This window comes from Taudactylus pleione, unplaced genomic scaffold (genome assembly GCF_031769625.1).
Source record: "Taudactylus pleione unplaced genomic scaffold, aTauple2 ptg000225l, whole genome shotgun sequence".
NCBI classification, from domain to species: Eukaryota; Metazoa; Chordata; class Amphibia; order Anura; family Myobatrachidae; genus Taudactylus; species Taudactylus pleione.
This window is the reverse complement of record NW_028284627.1, coordinates 898,136-915,256: the sequence shown is the minus strand read 5'-3', so window position 1 is coordinate 915,256 and position 17,121 is coordinate 898,136. Positions and strand designations below refer to the sequence as shown.

Below are 17,121 nucleotides of genomic sequence, written 5' to 3'. Positions count from 1 at the left end.
GAGACTCACTATAGCATGCCCCCTCCCCCCATAACCTCCCCCATAAACTGACTGCCGGTTGCTCACTTTGTGAATAAATTCTGCGTCCACCGTCAGTAATCCATCGGCTGTGACGGATGCACAAAAAAAATCGCTCCACTGTGTCCAGCATCGTTCATCTGTGAATCAAGCCCGTAGTGTACAGAGTAAAAACTTGATCGCAGCGTGTGGACAGGATTTGGACGCCTGTTTCAGAAAGGATCTTTTGCACCTAACATGGGGTGGGGTCCAGATACTAGTGATGGGGAGGGACAGGCTTCCACATGCAGACACACAGATCTTCGGCATACACGGGCGGATTCTTGCATCAGCATAAGGAAGTACATAGCCTGCCTATAGTGTCATACCACCAATATAATAATACCTATCTCTCGGGAACTGTACCTTCATAAATTAAGAGATATCAGAAATACTCATCAGTCTCATAGGAGTGATTCAATTGATTGTGATGATGAATAGCCCCAGGAAGGAGTTCCCAGAGCTATTCAATTCACCCACTTAAGTGCTTCTAGTCGGACTTAACAGTAAGCTGTTAAGTCCGACTGGAAGCACTTAAGCCGGAGAATGCCGTTTAGCATGACTAAACATCTTGCTTTAGTCGCTCTAAATGGCATTCTCCGACTTTAGTGCTTAATGGCGGCCAGGATCAGTGGTGGAACTCCCGGAGACAATGGAGTCATTTGCCGCCGGGTGCCAGCCCTGAAGGGGGCACCTGGATCCATTGTCATCCGGCCGTTCCGGGCACTGCTGAGGAGGAGTTGCATGGAGAAGGAGCGCCGCTGATCAGCGCTCCACCTCCAGTGGAGAACCTATGGAGGGTGCAGGGGGTGCGGTCGCACCTCCTGCACCCTCCATTTGCCGGACACCTGCTGAGTGTGTTACCAGCGGGCACCCGGCTCCTTCTCTCTCCCCCCCCGGCGCCAGCGGCAGCCGGAGGACGGAGCTCACTCATGACGTCACTCCCATAGTTCCGAGGAGCGGGCGTCGGCGACGGACGGAAGCAGGCACTCGAGCGGGATTTAATGTAAGTATTTTTTTTATATGTGTATGTATGCGCGCCGGGGGGGCTCTACAGTGGGCTTATTACAGGGGGCTTACTACTGGGGGCATTACAGGGGGCTTACTACTAGAGGCTTACTACTGGGGGCTTACTACTGAGGGCTTATTACAGGGGGCACTACAGGGGGCTTATTGCAGGGGCTTACTACTGGTGGTAATACAGGGGGCTTACTACTGGGGGCACACTACAGGGGACTTACTACTGGGGGCACTACAGGGGGCTAATTACAGGGAGCTTACTACTGGGGGCATTACAAGGGGCTTACTACTGGGGGCACTACAGAGGACTTATTACAGGGGGCTTACTACAGGGGATTACTAGTGGGGGCTTACTACTGGGGGCTTATTACAGGGGGCTTACTACTGGGGGCATAACAGGGAGCTTACTACTGGGGGCACTACAGGGGCTTATTACTGGGGGCACTACAGGGGCTTACTACTGGGAGCACTACGGGGGCATTACAGCGGGCACTACAGGGGGCTTATAACTAGGGATGTGCGCCGGACCATTTTTGCCGGATTTGGATTTGGTTCTAATTCGTCGTTTGGATTTGGATTTGCCAAACTGCGGTGACTGGCTTTGGATTTAGATTTGGATTTGGATTTTTTTACAAAAATTGACAAAAAAAGCTAAAATCACATAAATTGGTCTTTTTTTTCTTCCTAGAATATTATTAACCTCAATAACATTCATTTCCAGTCAATTTAGACCATATCACAGCTTATAATATTGTTTTCAACATTATTGGCCAAAGGTTGCAGTGAGCTGACTGGTTACTAAGCGACAAAGCAGCGGCACAACGACACAGACACCACAGTATAAAGCACATCTATGACACATTGCCATACAGCAGTGGCAGAAATGAAAAGTAGTGCACCCACCCAGTGGGGTACGGCCAGCAGAATCACAGTACTTGTTTACATAGTGGGCTACGGCCCAAAGTGTCACAGTGCACAATCTTATTCACATTACACCGCACATAGGGCCTGATTCACATTACACCATAAAGTAGTGTCTCTTATTTATGTTACGACACACAGTAGTGCCCCTTTTACACAATGCCCACAGTAGTGACCCTTTTACACAATGCCCACAGTAGTCGTGCCCCCTATGCAGTCCCCTTAGTAGTAGGGTCCCCTATGCAGTGCCCCCAGTAGTATGCCCCCCATTAGCAGGCCCCCCCAGTAGTATGCCCCCCATTAGCATGCCACCCAGTAGTATGCCCCCCATTAGCAGGCCCCCCCAGTAGTATGCCCCCAATTAGCAGCCCCCCCAGTAGTATGCCCCCCCAGTAGTAGGCTGCCCCAGTAGCAGGCCCCCCGCAGTAGTAGGCTGCCCCAGTAGTAGCCTACCTGTAGTATGCCCCCCCAGTAGTAGTAAGCCCCTCCCCAGTAGTATGCCCCCCCAGTAGTAGTAAGCCCCCCCCAGCAGTGTGCCCCCTCCAGTAGTTTGGCCCCCCCAGTAGCAGGCCCCTCAGGAGTATGGCCCCCCCAGTAGCAGACCCCCCCAGTAGCAGAACCCCCCCAGTATAGCCCCCCCCCAGTAGCAGGCCCCTCAGTAGTATGGATGCCCAGTAGCAGACCCCCCCAGTAGCAGACCCCCCCAGTAGTATAGCTCCCCCCAGTAGCAGGTCCCTCAGTAGTATGGACCCCCGGTAGCAGACCCCCCCAGTAGTATAGCCCCCCCAGTAGCAGACTCCCCCAGTAGTATAGCCCCCCCAGTAGCAGGCCCCCCCAGTAGTATGGTCCCCCTGCATCCCCAGTAGCAGACCCCCCCAGTAGCAGCCCCCCCCCCAGTAGCGCCCCCGGCCCTTGCACAAGTAAAAAAAAAATAAAAAAAACTTACCTGTATCCCCGCTCCCGCGCCGTCCGCTCTGCTGTCACACGCTGAGGAGGGAGCCGGAAGACGGAGCTCATGTGTGAGCTCCAGCCGGCTCCCTCCGTGCAGCAGCCAATGAGAGTCTGTGTGACTCTCATTGGCTGCTGTAACAAACACACAGCTGCCGCTGGCGGCTGTGTGTTTGTGTCTGTGTAGGGCAGAGCGCTATCACAGCGCTCTGCCCTTCACAATAGGAGCCCTGATGTCGGATTCTCTAGTGAGAATCCGACATCAGGCGGCCGCCGTTCGGCCCCGAACGGGGATCCGAGTCAGGCGGGTGGACTCGGATCCCCAATGTTCGGAGCGGTTCGGATTCCACAGAATCCGAACCACTCATCTCTACTTATAACAGTGGGCTTATTACAGGGGGCTATACTACAGGGGGCTATACTACAGGGCGCTTACTACTGGGGGCTTACTACTGGGGGCTTATTGCAGGGGGATTATTACAGGGGGCATTACAGAGGGCTTACTACTGGGGCATTACAGGGTGCTTACTACTGGGGGCACTACAGGGGGCTTGCTACTGGGGGCACTACAGGGGGCTTACTACTGGGGGCATTTCAGGGGCCTTACTACCCTGGGCATCATATGGGGGCACTACAGGGGGAATTACAGGGGCCTTACTACTGGGGGCATCATATGGTGGCACTACAGGGGGCATTACAGAGGCCTTACTACTGGGGGCATCATATGGGGCACTACAGCGGCATTACTACTGGGGGCATCATATGGGGCACTACAGGGGCCTTATTATTGGGGGCACTACAGGGGTCTTACTATTGGGGGCACTACAGGGGCCTTACTACTGAGGGCACTGCATAGGGGGACCACTACTGGAGGCACTGCATAGGGGGACCATTACTGGGGGGTACTACATAGGGTGACCTCTACTGAGGGCACTGCATAGGGGGACCATTACTGGAGGTACTGCTTAGGGGGACCACTACTGGAGGCACTGCATAGGGGGACCATTACTGGGGGGCACTACATAGGGTGACCTCTACTGAGGGCACTGTATAGGGGGACCACTACTGGGGGCATTGTATAAAAGGAACTGCATAGGGGGGCGGCAGCTGGGGCTGGCATAGGTGCTGGGGGGTGGTAAATTTAATTCGGGGGCTGGGGGGGGGACCAACATTTATCTTGCCTCCGGGCACCTGGGATGAAGTTACTCCACTGGCCGGGATTCTGTTAGCGTCTCACTAAGCTGTCATACAGCATCGCTGTCGGATTTCTGCTCTCACCTCAGAAGGGTTCAAGTTAAAATTCTCCTTTGTCGGCTTAACAATCAATTGAATAACTACAGGACCACCTTCCCACGGCTAATCAATACCGCGATCAATTGAATCCCCCCCATAAAGACACAATCTCTCAGTGCTGTCATGGTAGCAGTATACATCATGAATAAGCACAAAGTCTAGTGCTTAGTCATGTTGTAATGAGGGAAGGTGCTTTCCTCTCCTGGAAATGGGAAAACATAAGACATATGCTTGGCCAGTTAGATAGAGGCTTGTGCTGCTGCTGTATTTTCCTTGAGAAGTGACACTGGACCTTATTCAAAGTCAGTCTTAAGAGCATTTTCAGTCTCACCTTGCATTTATTTTTTTTAGTGCATGAGTGTCTTTTCTCAACCCGCAACTTTTTTCTGTCTCAAGTCTGACTTCAGACTCTCTGTGACTAGGGGGCTGAGACCAGGGCTGGAATGGACATGGAATTGTGGGAAATGGGCGTGAATTTGGGTGGATGTGCAATCACAACGGAAGTACAGTGAGGTCAGTGAGGTTGTGTTCTGGACGTGTAGCCTGAAGTTAAGACAAACATGGCTGCCGGACCGTATGAAATATAGCCTACTGGAGGGGTCTGCCTTGCCACCAGGTCTGACCCTGCTGTAAGTGCAAAATTGATAGTGATGACTGCTTGCAATTGGCTGCAAATGGAGAAAACACACCCATTTATGAAAACCTCTAAAAATATTGCAGCAGTGTTTTAAAACTACTCACTTGATTTACACGGATAAATAATGCTTTAGACACAATTGGGGATGGGGACGTGATTCAGGGCCTGATTCAGATTACTACGTAAACCCGATGGCCTGTGCGCATTTGCAGAATGGGCCCTGAGATCTCGCTCGCAGATCCCCCAAGCCGCAGCTTGATTGACATGGGGGGCGGGGCAGGGGTGAGCCTGGGCTGCGTTTCCGGATTCAGGGGCATATTGCCTACGTTTTCCAGTGGTGCAAAGACCAGGGTCCTGGCCTCACAAGCTGCTGAATTATCAGTGGGGTTTAGCCAGACAATTGGAAGCTTGTGTTAGTATTATGCCATGAAGGCAGGAGGCAAGCAAGAGTGACTGGAGTCCTAAAACGAACCAGCAGATAACAAAGCACATGGTTATAGAATTATTCCTGGGGATAGGGTGAAAATAGACCTGTGCTTGTTAACCAGAGCTGACAGCACACCATAGGGAGGGCCTCAGTGGAATCAGCCTGAATAGCTTAAAGCTGAGAAAGTCTGTATCTATCAGAAGACAGAGACCTTTAGGGACTGCATGGAAGTTACAGGGGAGTGGATATGGGGCCATGGTCAAGGTACAGACACATCCAGGCTCAGTCATTACCTGCCCTACCCCCCTCTTTTGTGTATAGGTTGCGTTGGGGTCACAAAGGCCACTGTGGTCAGTCACCAATGACAATGGGCACTTTTCATTCTTTAATTGTAAATTCCAGAAGCAGGGCATATTAAGTGAGGAGGGGGCCCATGTGCAGACTCCAGGCCCCCTTCTCTCTAGCCGGCGGCACAAGCGAGTAGACCTACAGGCGCTGTACCAGAGTCTACTGCGCATGCCAAGGTCTCTGAGAAAATGGCACAGCAGATATCCAGGCAAATATTTCTACTGCGCATGTGCTGATTGACGGGAAAATGACAGCCTCTTCATTTCCCTGGTGATGTGTGTAGCACTGCTGCTGCTGCAGAACTGCGGAGAGGTAAGTATTAAAGAACATGGGTGCATCGTGTGTGGTGTGGGGCCCCCCTGGACCCTGGGGCTCGTGTGCACCGCACACTCTGCACCCATTATAGATCCGCCACTGTCCGAACATAGATACAAGTTGAGAGTAAGATGTCAGTAATTGCACCCGCATTACATGCCCAGAACTGTGGGATCGGTATGATTCACCGCCAGACGCATGTCCACCCTAACCCTAATCCCCCCCCCGTGGGTGCCTAACCCTAACCCCCCCTTCCCCTAGCCTAACCCTTCCGGGGGGTGCCCCTAACCACCCAGCCCCCGCGGCTGTCCGCGCCGCTCGGCTTACCTTCGAACGGGAAGCCAGGCGTCAGGCTCCCGGCATAGGTAAAATGACAGGCGTCAAGACTTCGATGCCTGTCATTAGACCCTTGCCGGGATGAGACAGTCGGGATGCCGCCTGTCGGCATTTAGACCGTTGGCATCCCAACTCTATACCCTATCTGTATGTATTTCTACTTCAGGGTCCATAGGGTATCCACAGGATACCTTGGGGGTATAGGTGTGACGTCAGTCGCTGGGCACCATAGAGTTAAGCTTTTCAGCCTCCCAGGATGCACTAGGGTCCCCCTCCTATACCCCGCCCCCGAGCCAAGGCACCTCAGTTTAGTTTGGTGCCCGGCCGGCGTCGGGTGCACCTGTCGGAGTGGGGGCTAGAAGAGCCCCTGAAGCTTTCTTCAGTGCAGCTGTGGCTGCACATCTGGATGTACAGCATGGACAGTCAGTCCTGACGTCCATGCTGTCTTCCCTACACCCCCGCCGGTACCAGAACGCCGGTACCGATCCGGGGATGCTGGTGAGCATCTGGGGTCACAGCTAGCGGTGACCCCAGATGTTCCGGACCATGGCCAGATCCAAGGGGGACAAAGGTAAGCAGCGGGGTCCCGCGGTGGGTCCCCGCTGGTCACATGGTCCTAAGTCCCCAGGCAGGGGGCTCCCTGGGGACTGGCTGCAGCGTGGAGCCAGGCGACCAACCTGCGCTTTCCACTACCCCCTGGGACAGCGGACCGCAGCAGAGCGGTAGCACTGCGGCGTCCCAGGGGTTAAATGCATGCCAGGGGAGCGCGCCTTCCCTGTCTCACAGCCGGCGCCTCCCCCGCTGCACACAGCCCTCTCTGCATGCTGCCGACTGGTCCTGTGGCAGCGCTCCTCCCCCAGGCCAGCCTCCTCTCTGCTCCTCGGCGGCCATCTTCTCCAGAACGCATGGTGAACGCTGCTGGAAGCGCTGGACGGAAGCATCGTGGTCTGGGTCCCCCCGCATACCTCTCCTCCGCTGTGGCTCAGGTCTGTGTATGCAGCGCTGTGTCCTACCAGGCCCTGTGTCTGTGTAGTTGAGTGATCAGCGCTGTTAGTGCAGGAATTGTTATTTCTCTGCATTGTATGTGACTGTGCTAGCGCTGCCTGTAACTTTTCTTCTCTAAACTGTCAGCTTTATTACTGTCCCTGTTCTTTCTGCTAAAGCCCTTGCGGTGCGGTGCTGCAGGGTGGTCTCTCGCCTATTTAATACTTAATTGGTGAGAGAGGTCACATACGTGGTGCCATCATGTCTGAAAGTGATTTTCCCCTCCGGCTACAGTGTACCACGTGCAAAGTACCGTTAGCGGAGGGGGAGGGTAGCGCGGAGGGCCTTTGCCGGCAGTGTTTGTCCATGGCGCGGCCAATTACGGTTACAGCACCGGTACAGGAGCCGCCCTGGGCTTGTTTCGCTCAGGCGTTAACAGCTTTAGTGGGCCAGTTAGCTCCGCAGCCCGCATTTACTCCGATGGGTTTGTCCCAGCAGTCTGTGGTGTCGTCACCCATGCAGGGGTTCCCACGACAATTGGTGGTACCCCACAGTCTCCCTATTTCGCCGCTCCTGGGTTCTCAGGAGCCAGCGTGGGTTAACTCCCTGACGAGTTCTGTACAGCACTTGTCGGATGTGTTGCAAGGGGAGTCTGTGATGCGGCCTCATAAAAGGCCGGTGGCGTCTCTGTCCGCTCCTTATGAGGATGACGAAGGGACGTCTGATGATGGGGAGATTCTGGATCCTTACGATCAGGAACCTCTCCATACTAAGGACGCTGATGCTAAGTCCAAAGTATATATTCCTGGACTTATTCGGGCGGTCCGCACAGCCTTGGTGATTCAGGACGAAGTTCCCCCAGCGGCTAAATCTAAGTATGCCTTTTTCAAAGATGTGAAGGGCGATGCCACAGTCTTTCCTCTTTCGGGTCAGTTGGTGGACCATTTAGAGGAGGCGTGGAAACAACCTGGCAAAAGATACCAGCCGCAGAGACGCCTGGCGGTGGCTTATCCGTTCGCGGATAATTATTTTGCTAAGTGGGAATCCCCTCCACAGGTGGATTCTCACGTGACCCGTCTTGTCCGTAGTGCCACATTGCCGATGCCATCCATGTCCTCCCTTAAGGATGCTACGGACCGCAAGGTAGAAATCTGCCTGAAGTCCGCTTATTTCCTTGCAGGGGGGGCAGCACGGCCGGCTATGGCCATTTGCTGGGTTGCCAGAGCGATGGAGCGCTGGGCGGATTCATTAGAGGCTTCTTTTGAATCCGACTGTCCGGCCGAACAGGCAGAGTTGATTGGCAATCTCCGTGATTCGGCCACCTACATCAACGAGGCGGCTCTAGACATTAGTACTCTGGTGTCTAGAATTTCTTCAGCAGCGGTAGCTGCTCGTCGCACCTTGTGGCTGCGATCCTGGAAGGCGGACGCAGATTCCAAGAAAGGTCTGGAAGCGTTGCCGTTTACCGGAGAAGTTCTCTTCGGTCCAGATCTGGATAAGATTGTGGCCACGCTGGCGGCAGCCAAATCTGCTTGTCTCCCGTCGGCCGCTGCTCCTTCTGGTTCTGGACCATCGTCCTTTCGGTCATCTAGGGCCCAGGGCAGGCCCAAACCACAGTCGTTTCCTCGACAGGCTGGCCCTAAGAAATCGGTCAAGCCCCGGGAGCAGGCATGGAGTACCAGACGTCCGGTCCCCAAGCCAGATGACAAGCCTGCGGCCTGACGGTCCGGGCCTCCCTTTGGGGGATCCCAGGGTGGGAGGCCGCCTGCTACAGTTCGCCCAGTGTTGGTCGACCACTACGACAGACACTTGGGTTCTGGAGGTGGTTTCCCACGGATACGCCCTCTCCTTCCGGCACAGACCCCCGGCTCGCTTCTTCACCACGGGTCTACCATCAGACCGGAACAAGGCTACGGAGCTGCGGAAGGTATTGCATACTATGCTCCAGGCTGGAGTTATAGTGTCTGTTCCATTCTCCCAGAGGGGCCAGGGTTTCTATTCAATCTATTTTTGGTACAGAAACCCAATGGGTCATATCGTCCGATTCTCAACCTCAAAGCACTCAACAAGTCTTTGCGGGTCCCGAAGTTTCGGATGGAGACCCTACGGTCCATCATTCTGGCGCTGGAACCTGGGGACTACATGGTGTCATTGGACATACAGGACGCTTACCTGCATGTCCCTATTCTTTTGCGCCATCAACAGTTCCTCAGGTTTGCAATCCGCAGCGACCACTTCCAGTTTCGGGCGTTACCTTTTGGCCTGGCAACAGCACCACGTGTTTTCACCAAGGTGATGGCGGTCATGGCGGCTTCTCTGCGGCTGCAGGGAGTCCGCATGTTGCCGTATTTGGACGACCTGTTATTGGTGGCAGGATCTCCAGAGCTCCTGTTACGCCACTTGGACCTGACCATTGCACTGCTGCAACGGCACGGCTGGCTAATCAACTGGCAGAAGTCCACTCTAATCCTGTCTCGGAGGATTCTGCATCTTGGAGCCTTATTGGACTCGGGACAGCAAAGGATCTTCGTGACGGAGGACAAGATCTCTGCTTTACAGTCAAGGGTGCGCAGTTGCCTGCACAGCCGCCGGGTGTCCTTACACTCGGCGATGAGGTTACTGGGCTCCATGGTGTCGGTGTTCGATATGGTGGAATACGCCCAGTTTCACTCCAGACCTCTGCAGCACCTGATCCTGTCCAAGTGGAACGGGCTGCCTCAGTCTCTGAAGTCCCAGACGATTGTGCTCACCCCGGAGGTTCGCCTGTCCCTTGCGTGGTGGTTACAGACGACCCACCTCAACAAGGGACGTCCATTCTGGGTTCCAAATTGGGTCCTGTTGACAACGGACGCCAGTCTTCGGGGCTGGGGAGCAGTTTCGGGTCCACACTTGTTCCAGGGCAGGTGGACGCCGACAGAAGCGGAGCTTCCAATAAATATCTTGGAACTCCGTGCGGTCTTCAATGCTCTCCAGCAGGCACAGCGGTTTCTCCAGGGTCGCCCGGTGCAGGTCCAGTCAGACAACGCTACCACCGTGGCCTACATAAACAGGCAAGGAGGAACTCGCAGTCAGGCGGCTCTCGTAGAGGTCTCTCGGATCCTGGTTTGGGCGGAGCGCAATCTTCCGGCCATATCAGCGGTCTTCATCCCGGGAGTGCTAAATTGGGAGGCGGACTTTCTAAGTCGCCAGGACGTTCATCCGGGGGAATGGTCCCTGCACCCGGACGTTTTTCAACTACTGGTGGACAGGTGGGGTCTTCCAGAAATCGACCTCATGGCGTCCCGGCACAACAACAAGTTGCCGGTGTACGGGTCTCGCACAAGAGACGAAGGGGCGTCTCTGGTGGATGCTCTGTCCGTCCAGTGGACGTTCCGGTTCGCATACCTGTTCCCTCCGGTCTCCCTTCTTCCACGGGTAATCCGGAAATTCAAACAGGAAGGAGGGACGCTCCTGTTGATAGCTCCCGCGTGGCCCAGACGGCACTGGTTCTCAGACCTTCAGGGTCTGTCCGTGGACAGTCCTCTGCGGTTGCCGCTACGACCGGACCTTCTGTCTCAGGGTCCTTGCCTTCACCCGGACCTGACTCGGCTGTCTTTGACGGCGTGGCTGTTGAGACGGCCATGCTGAGGTCCCGGGGGTTTTCCAGCTCTGTGGTGCGTACCATGTTACGAGCTCGGAAACCGTCTTCCGCGAGGATATACCATCGCGTGTGGCATACGTTCTTCCAGTGGTGTCGACCGAGAGGTTATGCACCGCGGGAGTTTCGTCTGTCTCGGATTCTCGCCTTCCTGCAAGCGGGACTAGATCATGGGCTTCGCCTTGCTTCTTTGAAGGTACAGGTTTCGGCCCTATCTGTCTGGTTTCACCGTAGGATTGCTACAATCCCGGATGTGCGCACCTTTATGCAGGGTGTTCTCCGCATTCAGCCGCCCTTTGTTCCACCTGTGGCGCCTTGGGATTTGGCTGTGGTCCTGAGGGCTCTCCAAGGACCGCCGTTTGAACCACTGGGCTCAGTGGATCTTAAATGGCTAACAGCTAAGACTGTTTTCCTTCTGGCCATTGCTTCGGCCAGACGTGTTTCTGAGTTAGGGGCTCTTTCTTGTAGACCCCCTTTCTTGGTTTTTCATGGGAACAGGGCAGTGCTCCGCACTCGGCCCGAGTTTCTTCCCAAAGTTGTTTCCCAGTTTCATGTTAACGAGGAAATAGTTGTTCCGGCCTTTAACTCACCGGGTCTTTCCGTGGGTGAGGCCTCTTTGGATGTTGTGCGGGCCTTAAGGACTTATGTTGACCGCACTTCTTCGTTTAGGAAGTCGGACGCTTTGTTTGTCCTCTATGGCTTCCGTAAAAAGGGTTGGCCTGCTTCAAAGCAAACTTTGGCAGCCTGGATCCGTATGGCTATTTCTGAAGCTTATCTTCATGAAGGCCTACCGGTCCCTCCTTCTCTGAAGGCTCATTCCACTAGGTCTGTGGGTCCTTCGTGGGCAGCTCGACGTGGTGCCTCGGCAGTTCAGATCTGCAAGGCTGCTACGTGGTCCTCTGTCCATACCTTCGTGAGGTATTACAGGTTTGACACCTTCGCCTCTCAGGATGCTTCCTTCGGGCGGCGGATTCTCCTTTCTGCACAGGAGCGTCCCCACCCTTAAAAGATACTGCTTTGGGACATCCCCAAGGTATCCTGTGGATACCCTATGGACCCTGAAGTAGAAAATATGAGATATGGTAAGAACTTACCCTTGTTATCTCTATTTCTACGAAGTCCATAGGGTTCCACAGGACTCCCGCCCTGTCGCACCTGTGCTGCAGATGGGCTCTACTCTGGTCACCGGTTTTCCGTCTCCCTCTGGTGAGAATGTGATTCTTGTATGTGTCCAGATCTTTTTTCTCTCTCTTCCTTCTCCTCCTCCGGCCTATGGCTTGATAACTAACTGAGGTGCCTTGGCTCGGGGGCGGGGTATAGGAGGGGGACCCTAGTGCATCCTGGGAGGCTGAAAAGCTTAACTCTATGGTGCCCAGCGACTGACGTCACACCTATACCCCCAAGGTGTCCTGTGGAACCCTATGGACTTCGTAGAAATAGAGATAACAAGGGTAAGTTCTTACCATATCTCATATTATTGCATAGCACTTGCACCAGGCCTGTCCCTGGTGTAACAGATCAAACAGAAAACAGACGCATATTAGTATAAAGAAATATTGAACAGCGCTAGTATGTCTAATGAGCATATACCATGTAAAGATAAATATTATATAATTATCATTCTAAAGCAAATAAACCATAATAAACTGAAACTATTGCAATAAGTAATTGATCATTTGCATAAAATATAACATATAACATATGTAACTTTACGGCTTGCTTGAGAATAAAAACCTATTTATTGCTGCAATTCATAATTAAATTCATTTGTTATTCAGTAATATAGTCCAAATAATTAAAAAACATGAATAGTGAAAAGATGAATTGAATAAATGATGTAACAAATGTCTGCTAAAAAGTCTCTCTTAAAAAAATGGAAATCGGTATTAAGTACAACACAGTCACCGGCCTCAATATGATGATCCTGGTGAATATCCAGCTTGTATAATATTTACCAGGCTTGTTTATGATGAAAATTCACGTCTCAATAGCATGCAGAAGTAATGCTGCAATGGCATGTCGGTGTTGAAAGCCACAACTGATAAGTGAATCATGCTGGTCCGGAAAGCAATAAGTGGAGGACTCAATGATTAGATAGTCGATACCCGTGGGGTGCTAAACGCGTTTCCCTGTGGAATGACCCACAGCTTCCTCAGTAGCATATTCCCCCAAGAAAACAGACGCACAACACTCACCTGTTGAAGGTGGCAACTATGGCTTTACCTCCCACTTACACCATCTCAGCCACAAGTGGAGATGAGACTGAGTTACATATTAGACACCGGAGGGACTCATTTTAACCGTGGGAGGCTGTTAGTGGCAAAACGAGTTCCACAACTAACAACTTACAAGGGTATGTTACTTGTTGCCTTGTACCCAAGTTGTTATTAGATACATTGTACCTCAAGTGTTATAACCATCTCTATCAGGATTTATCTTTTGCTATTCTGCTAAATATCCTAATATGTCTCTGACACCATTAAGTACAGTTTAATTCATTTCAGCAGATTTGAATGTGAAGAAAGATGAAGCAGGACCTGAAACTATACTACTGATCTAGAGCCAACACAGATTCAGTGACTAAAAATGGGTACGCAGTAGAACGATATATTAACAATTTGTCATCTAGCAGGCAATTGAAGCGTCAAGTCGTGAAGATCATTCAGTGTGTACCAGCAATTGTGCTCTCCCACTGGCTGCTTTCGATATTTCTGGTTGGCCATGCTGCACGGTCAATCAGAAGATATTTTTACAATGCCTTGCTACTAAATGCAGCATGGCATGGTACACCGCGCCATCATACTGCTGCATTGTGCAATGTGTATGCACGTTGCGATATGTCGGCCCATCGGCAGACAGATCAGCCAGTAACATTGTTCTGATGTGCACCAGGCCTTAGCCTGTGTTGCTGTGTTTTACATGGAGAGTTTTCTCACAATATAGTTCTTGGATTTCTGCAAATCTCTCACATTTTGTTTTAAGAACAACCTTTTGAAGACATAACTGTGAAAAATAATCAGACATTTATTGTCATTATCAACTGGAAAAATGAAAGCTAAAAAGTGAATGGTTGCTATGTATAATGCATCTGTTCCTTTACGTGTAGAAAATGAGCCTTCAAATGGTATAGGTTTGATGGAGCCCAATGGGCAGAGAAAATCCATTAAGTTGGTACCATAATCTGCTCATACTGGACACCATCCTTAAATGGCTAAAAGTATTACTATTTTTTATTGTTTTAGGTAACTATATTTTGTACTACAGGATAATATTTTGAATAAAAGAAAAATGTTTTCAAATTAAAGACATTAGAATGTTATATTATTATTATTATTATTAGTAGTAGTAGTAGTAGTAGTAGTAGTAGCAGCAGCAGCTGGTGTAGTAGTAGTATATTTTATTATTAATGGATTATTTTTAATATCAATACTAACATTATTAAAATAGTATATAGTATAGATAATTGCAAATTTACAACACATTTTACTATTATTATTATTAGTAGTAGTTGTAGTAGCAGCTGCTGTTGTAGTAATAGTATATTATTATTATTATTATTATTATTATTATTATTATTAATGGATTAATATTACTAACACTATTAAAACCGTAAAATATGCTGTAAATTTGCAATTATCTACACAATTTACTATTATAATATTATTATTATTAATTATTATTATTATGTTTACATAAATAATATAATTACTTATGTTTCAGCATTAAGTGCTACAAACTAAATCCACTTGAAAATTGTTTTTTTTTTCTAATAAAACCATGCTGGGTATTCAGAAACAAATAAAAACTGTGTACCAATTAGAGAGTTAAATAAACAATTACATACAATTATTGTTGATAACTATTATACTGTATTTTCAGTGTAGGCTTATTGGAGACTGTAATATAATAAAGCATTTTTCAATATGGACTCATTGTCTCATTTTATATTTTTATTAAACAACTCATTAAGGATTTTTTTTCTAATTGAAATAAAACAATGATTAAATGTGATAATATTGTATTATAGATCTAGTACTATGTTTTAATTCTTAAACAGTAAAAATGTGTTTTCATCATGTCACAAGAGTCATGAACCAACTGAAAGCTGCACTTTTTAAATGTTGTAACCTAATAATTCTTCAAGTAGTTTTAACATAATTATTTGTAGTGTGAGAGGTGAGTTCAGGAAGTACAACAAATAACATTATCCTCAGCCATTGTCAGAACAGTCACAAATATCCAACCACATTAATTATGAAAGAAATAGCCTTATATTAACCACCTGCTGCAGAAAACACCTTGTTTTACATTTTGTTTTATTATGTATTTATTTTTATAATTATACTTTTAAATTAAGTAACACTGTTAATCTATAATAAAGTCTGTATTTAGTATTACAAAATAATAATGTTTAGTTTTTGGGGGAATTTTTTCAGATGCCATGTCATCATTATACATTTGTGCTTCCAATTCCCTGGCACAATTATTTTAATAAGTACATTGTCATAACTCTAGAATATTCAGTACAGCACAGCAGAGATTATAATGTATTTAAAGTAAATATAGACATTGACCTGGTCATTAACAATACTAAACCCCTTGATTCAATTTATCATGTACTGTATGTTTCAGAAGAGACATATATATAATTTTTAAAATCCTGAGTCAAAAGGATGAATAATATATTCATATTAAGAAAAACACACCTTGAAAACCAGGAATACTGTGTATACTGAGTGCACCTGTTACACAATCCCAAAGGGAAATCCTTTATTCAATAGCTACATTCAACAGTTATGACACCTTATAAACACTCAAGAGCTCTATAAATGTACTTCCAGGAGGAAAAAAAAATGCAAAAAACTCAATAGTTTGGAAGGATAAACTCACCCGTAAGTTGTGCAGGGGGAGCTTCCATATTGCAGAGAGGGATTTGCCTGTTCACAGTTGAGACTGAGCTAATAGGATGATGAGGCTGAACTGCTACTGTGTACAATCTGCTCCTGTTTCTAACCTGTCTTAATTTGCCAATGGTGCTGGCTGCTAATTCCATCCCAGTTAGAATCTTCTTTAGGCAAACACAGAGTGGAACTAATTAGCCAGACCTTCTGCTACTATAATCACCAGCTTGGGAGAATAGTAGTAATGATAATAATAAAAAACACACACACACAAAGCACCATCAAAAGGCCAAAGAAAAAAAAAATCCGTATTTATGGCATCTATTAATTATTGTGTGTAGAGAATTTTTCCAAAGACTAGGACACAAAGAGAAACTATTGTCTCCGGTAGGTCGGACATCAAATTGAAAGCCATTCCATTTGTAGAAATATACAAAAGGGCAATAATGTGGAAAATCCAGAAGAAGAGAAATCCAATAAGCATGACAGGTTCCTGCTGCCTGTATGTTGTCCTATTGTTGATAACAGAACAATGCTCTTTGTAAGTTATAAGAACTCTTCTGCTTTAGGTTATGGAGAGTTGAGCCTTTTATAGGTCTGTTTTTTTTAAATCGAGTTACGCTTGCAATGTGAAGACGCTTACCTGCTTTAAATATTAAAAGGTTTAGCTTGTAATCACCTGTTCCTTTAGATCCCATGGGGCTATTTTAACTTTAAACACAGGTTCAAAATGGAATTGAAGTAAAACACGATATTTGCTGGGAGCATTTACATTGCAAAGGTTTCAAGGTGATTTAAGTCTCAAACAGGCAATTAAAGACTATGTTGAATGTTTAGTATCATCATCAGTTCAAATTGTCACTAGAGGGGCCAACCAAAGTCTCAGGAAGTCATCTGTGGAAGGGATCGGTAATGTTGGTGTACAAGTAACAATCCGAAGAAGATATCTGAAAATATTAGAGATGTACGCTGTTTGACCCCCGTGTTTTGGTTTTGGATCTGGATTCATGTTCGGGTTTTGGTTTTGCAAAACCACCCTCAAGTGTTTTGGTTTTGGATCTGAGTTTGTTTTTTGTTTTTTAAATGATAAATAGATTTTAAATACAGCTAAAATCATGTAATTTTACAATCCAAAACCCAAAATGTGGATTTAAAATCCGAATTCAGAACCGCAATCTGTGCTGATTCACGAAATTCAAGTTGATTCGGATTTCTAGAAAACTGAACTGCACATCTATAGAAACAGCGCCATCCAAGGTTTTCATAGAACAGGAGAAATATATAATATAAATACAGT

General features: G+C 48.6%; 1 protein-coding gene across 1 annotated transcript in view; it reads right to left on the bottom strand.

The window, feature by feature from the left end:
* The window catches only part of ANO2 (anoctamin 2), a 391,756-nt gene extending 375,780 nt beyond the window's left edge, over positions 1-15,976 (bottom strand). Inside the window, exon 1 of the mRNA XM_088478973.1 lies at positions 15,814-15,976. Coding sequence (XP_088335099.1) covers positions 15,814-15,976 — 163 coding nt within the window. The remainder of the gene's footprint in view (positions 1-15,813) is intronic.
* Between the last annotated feature and the right edge of the window lie 1,145 nt (positions 15,977-17,121).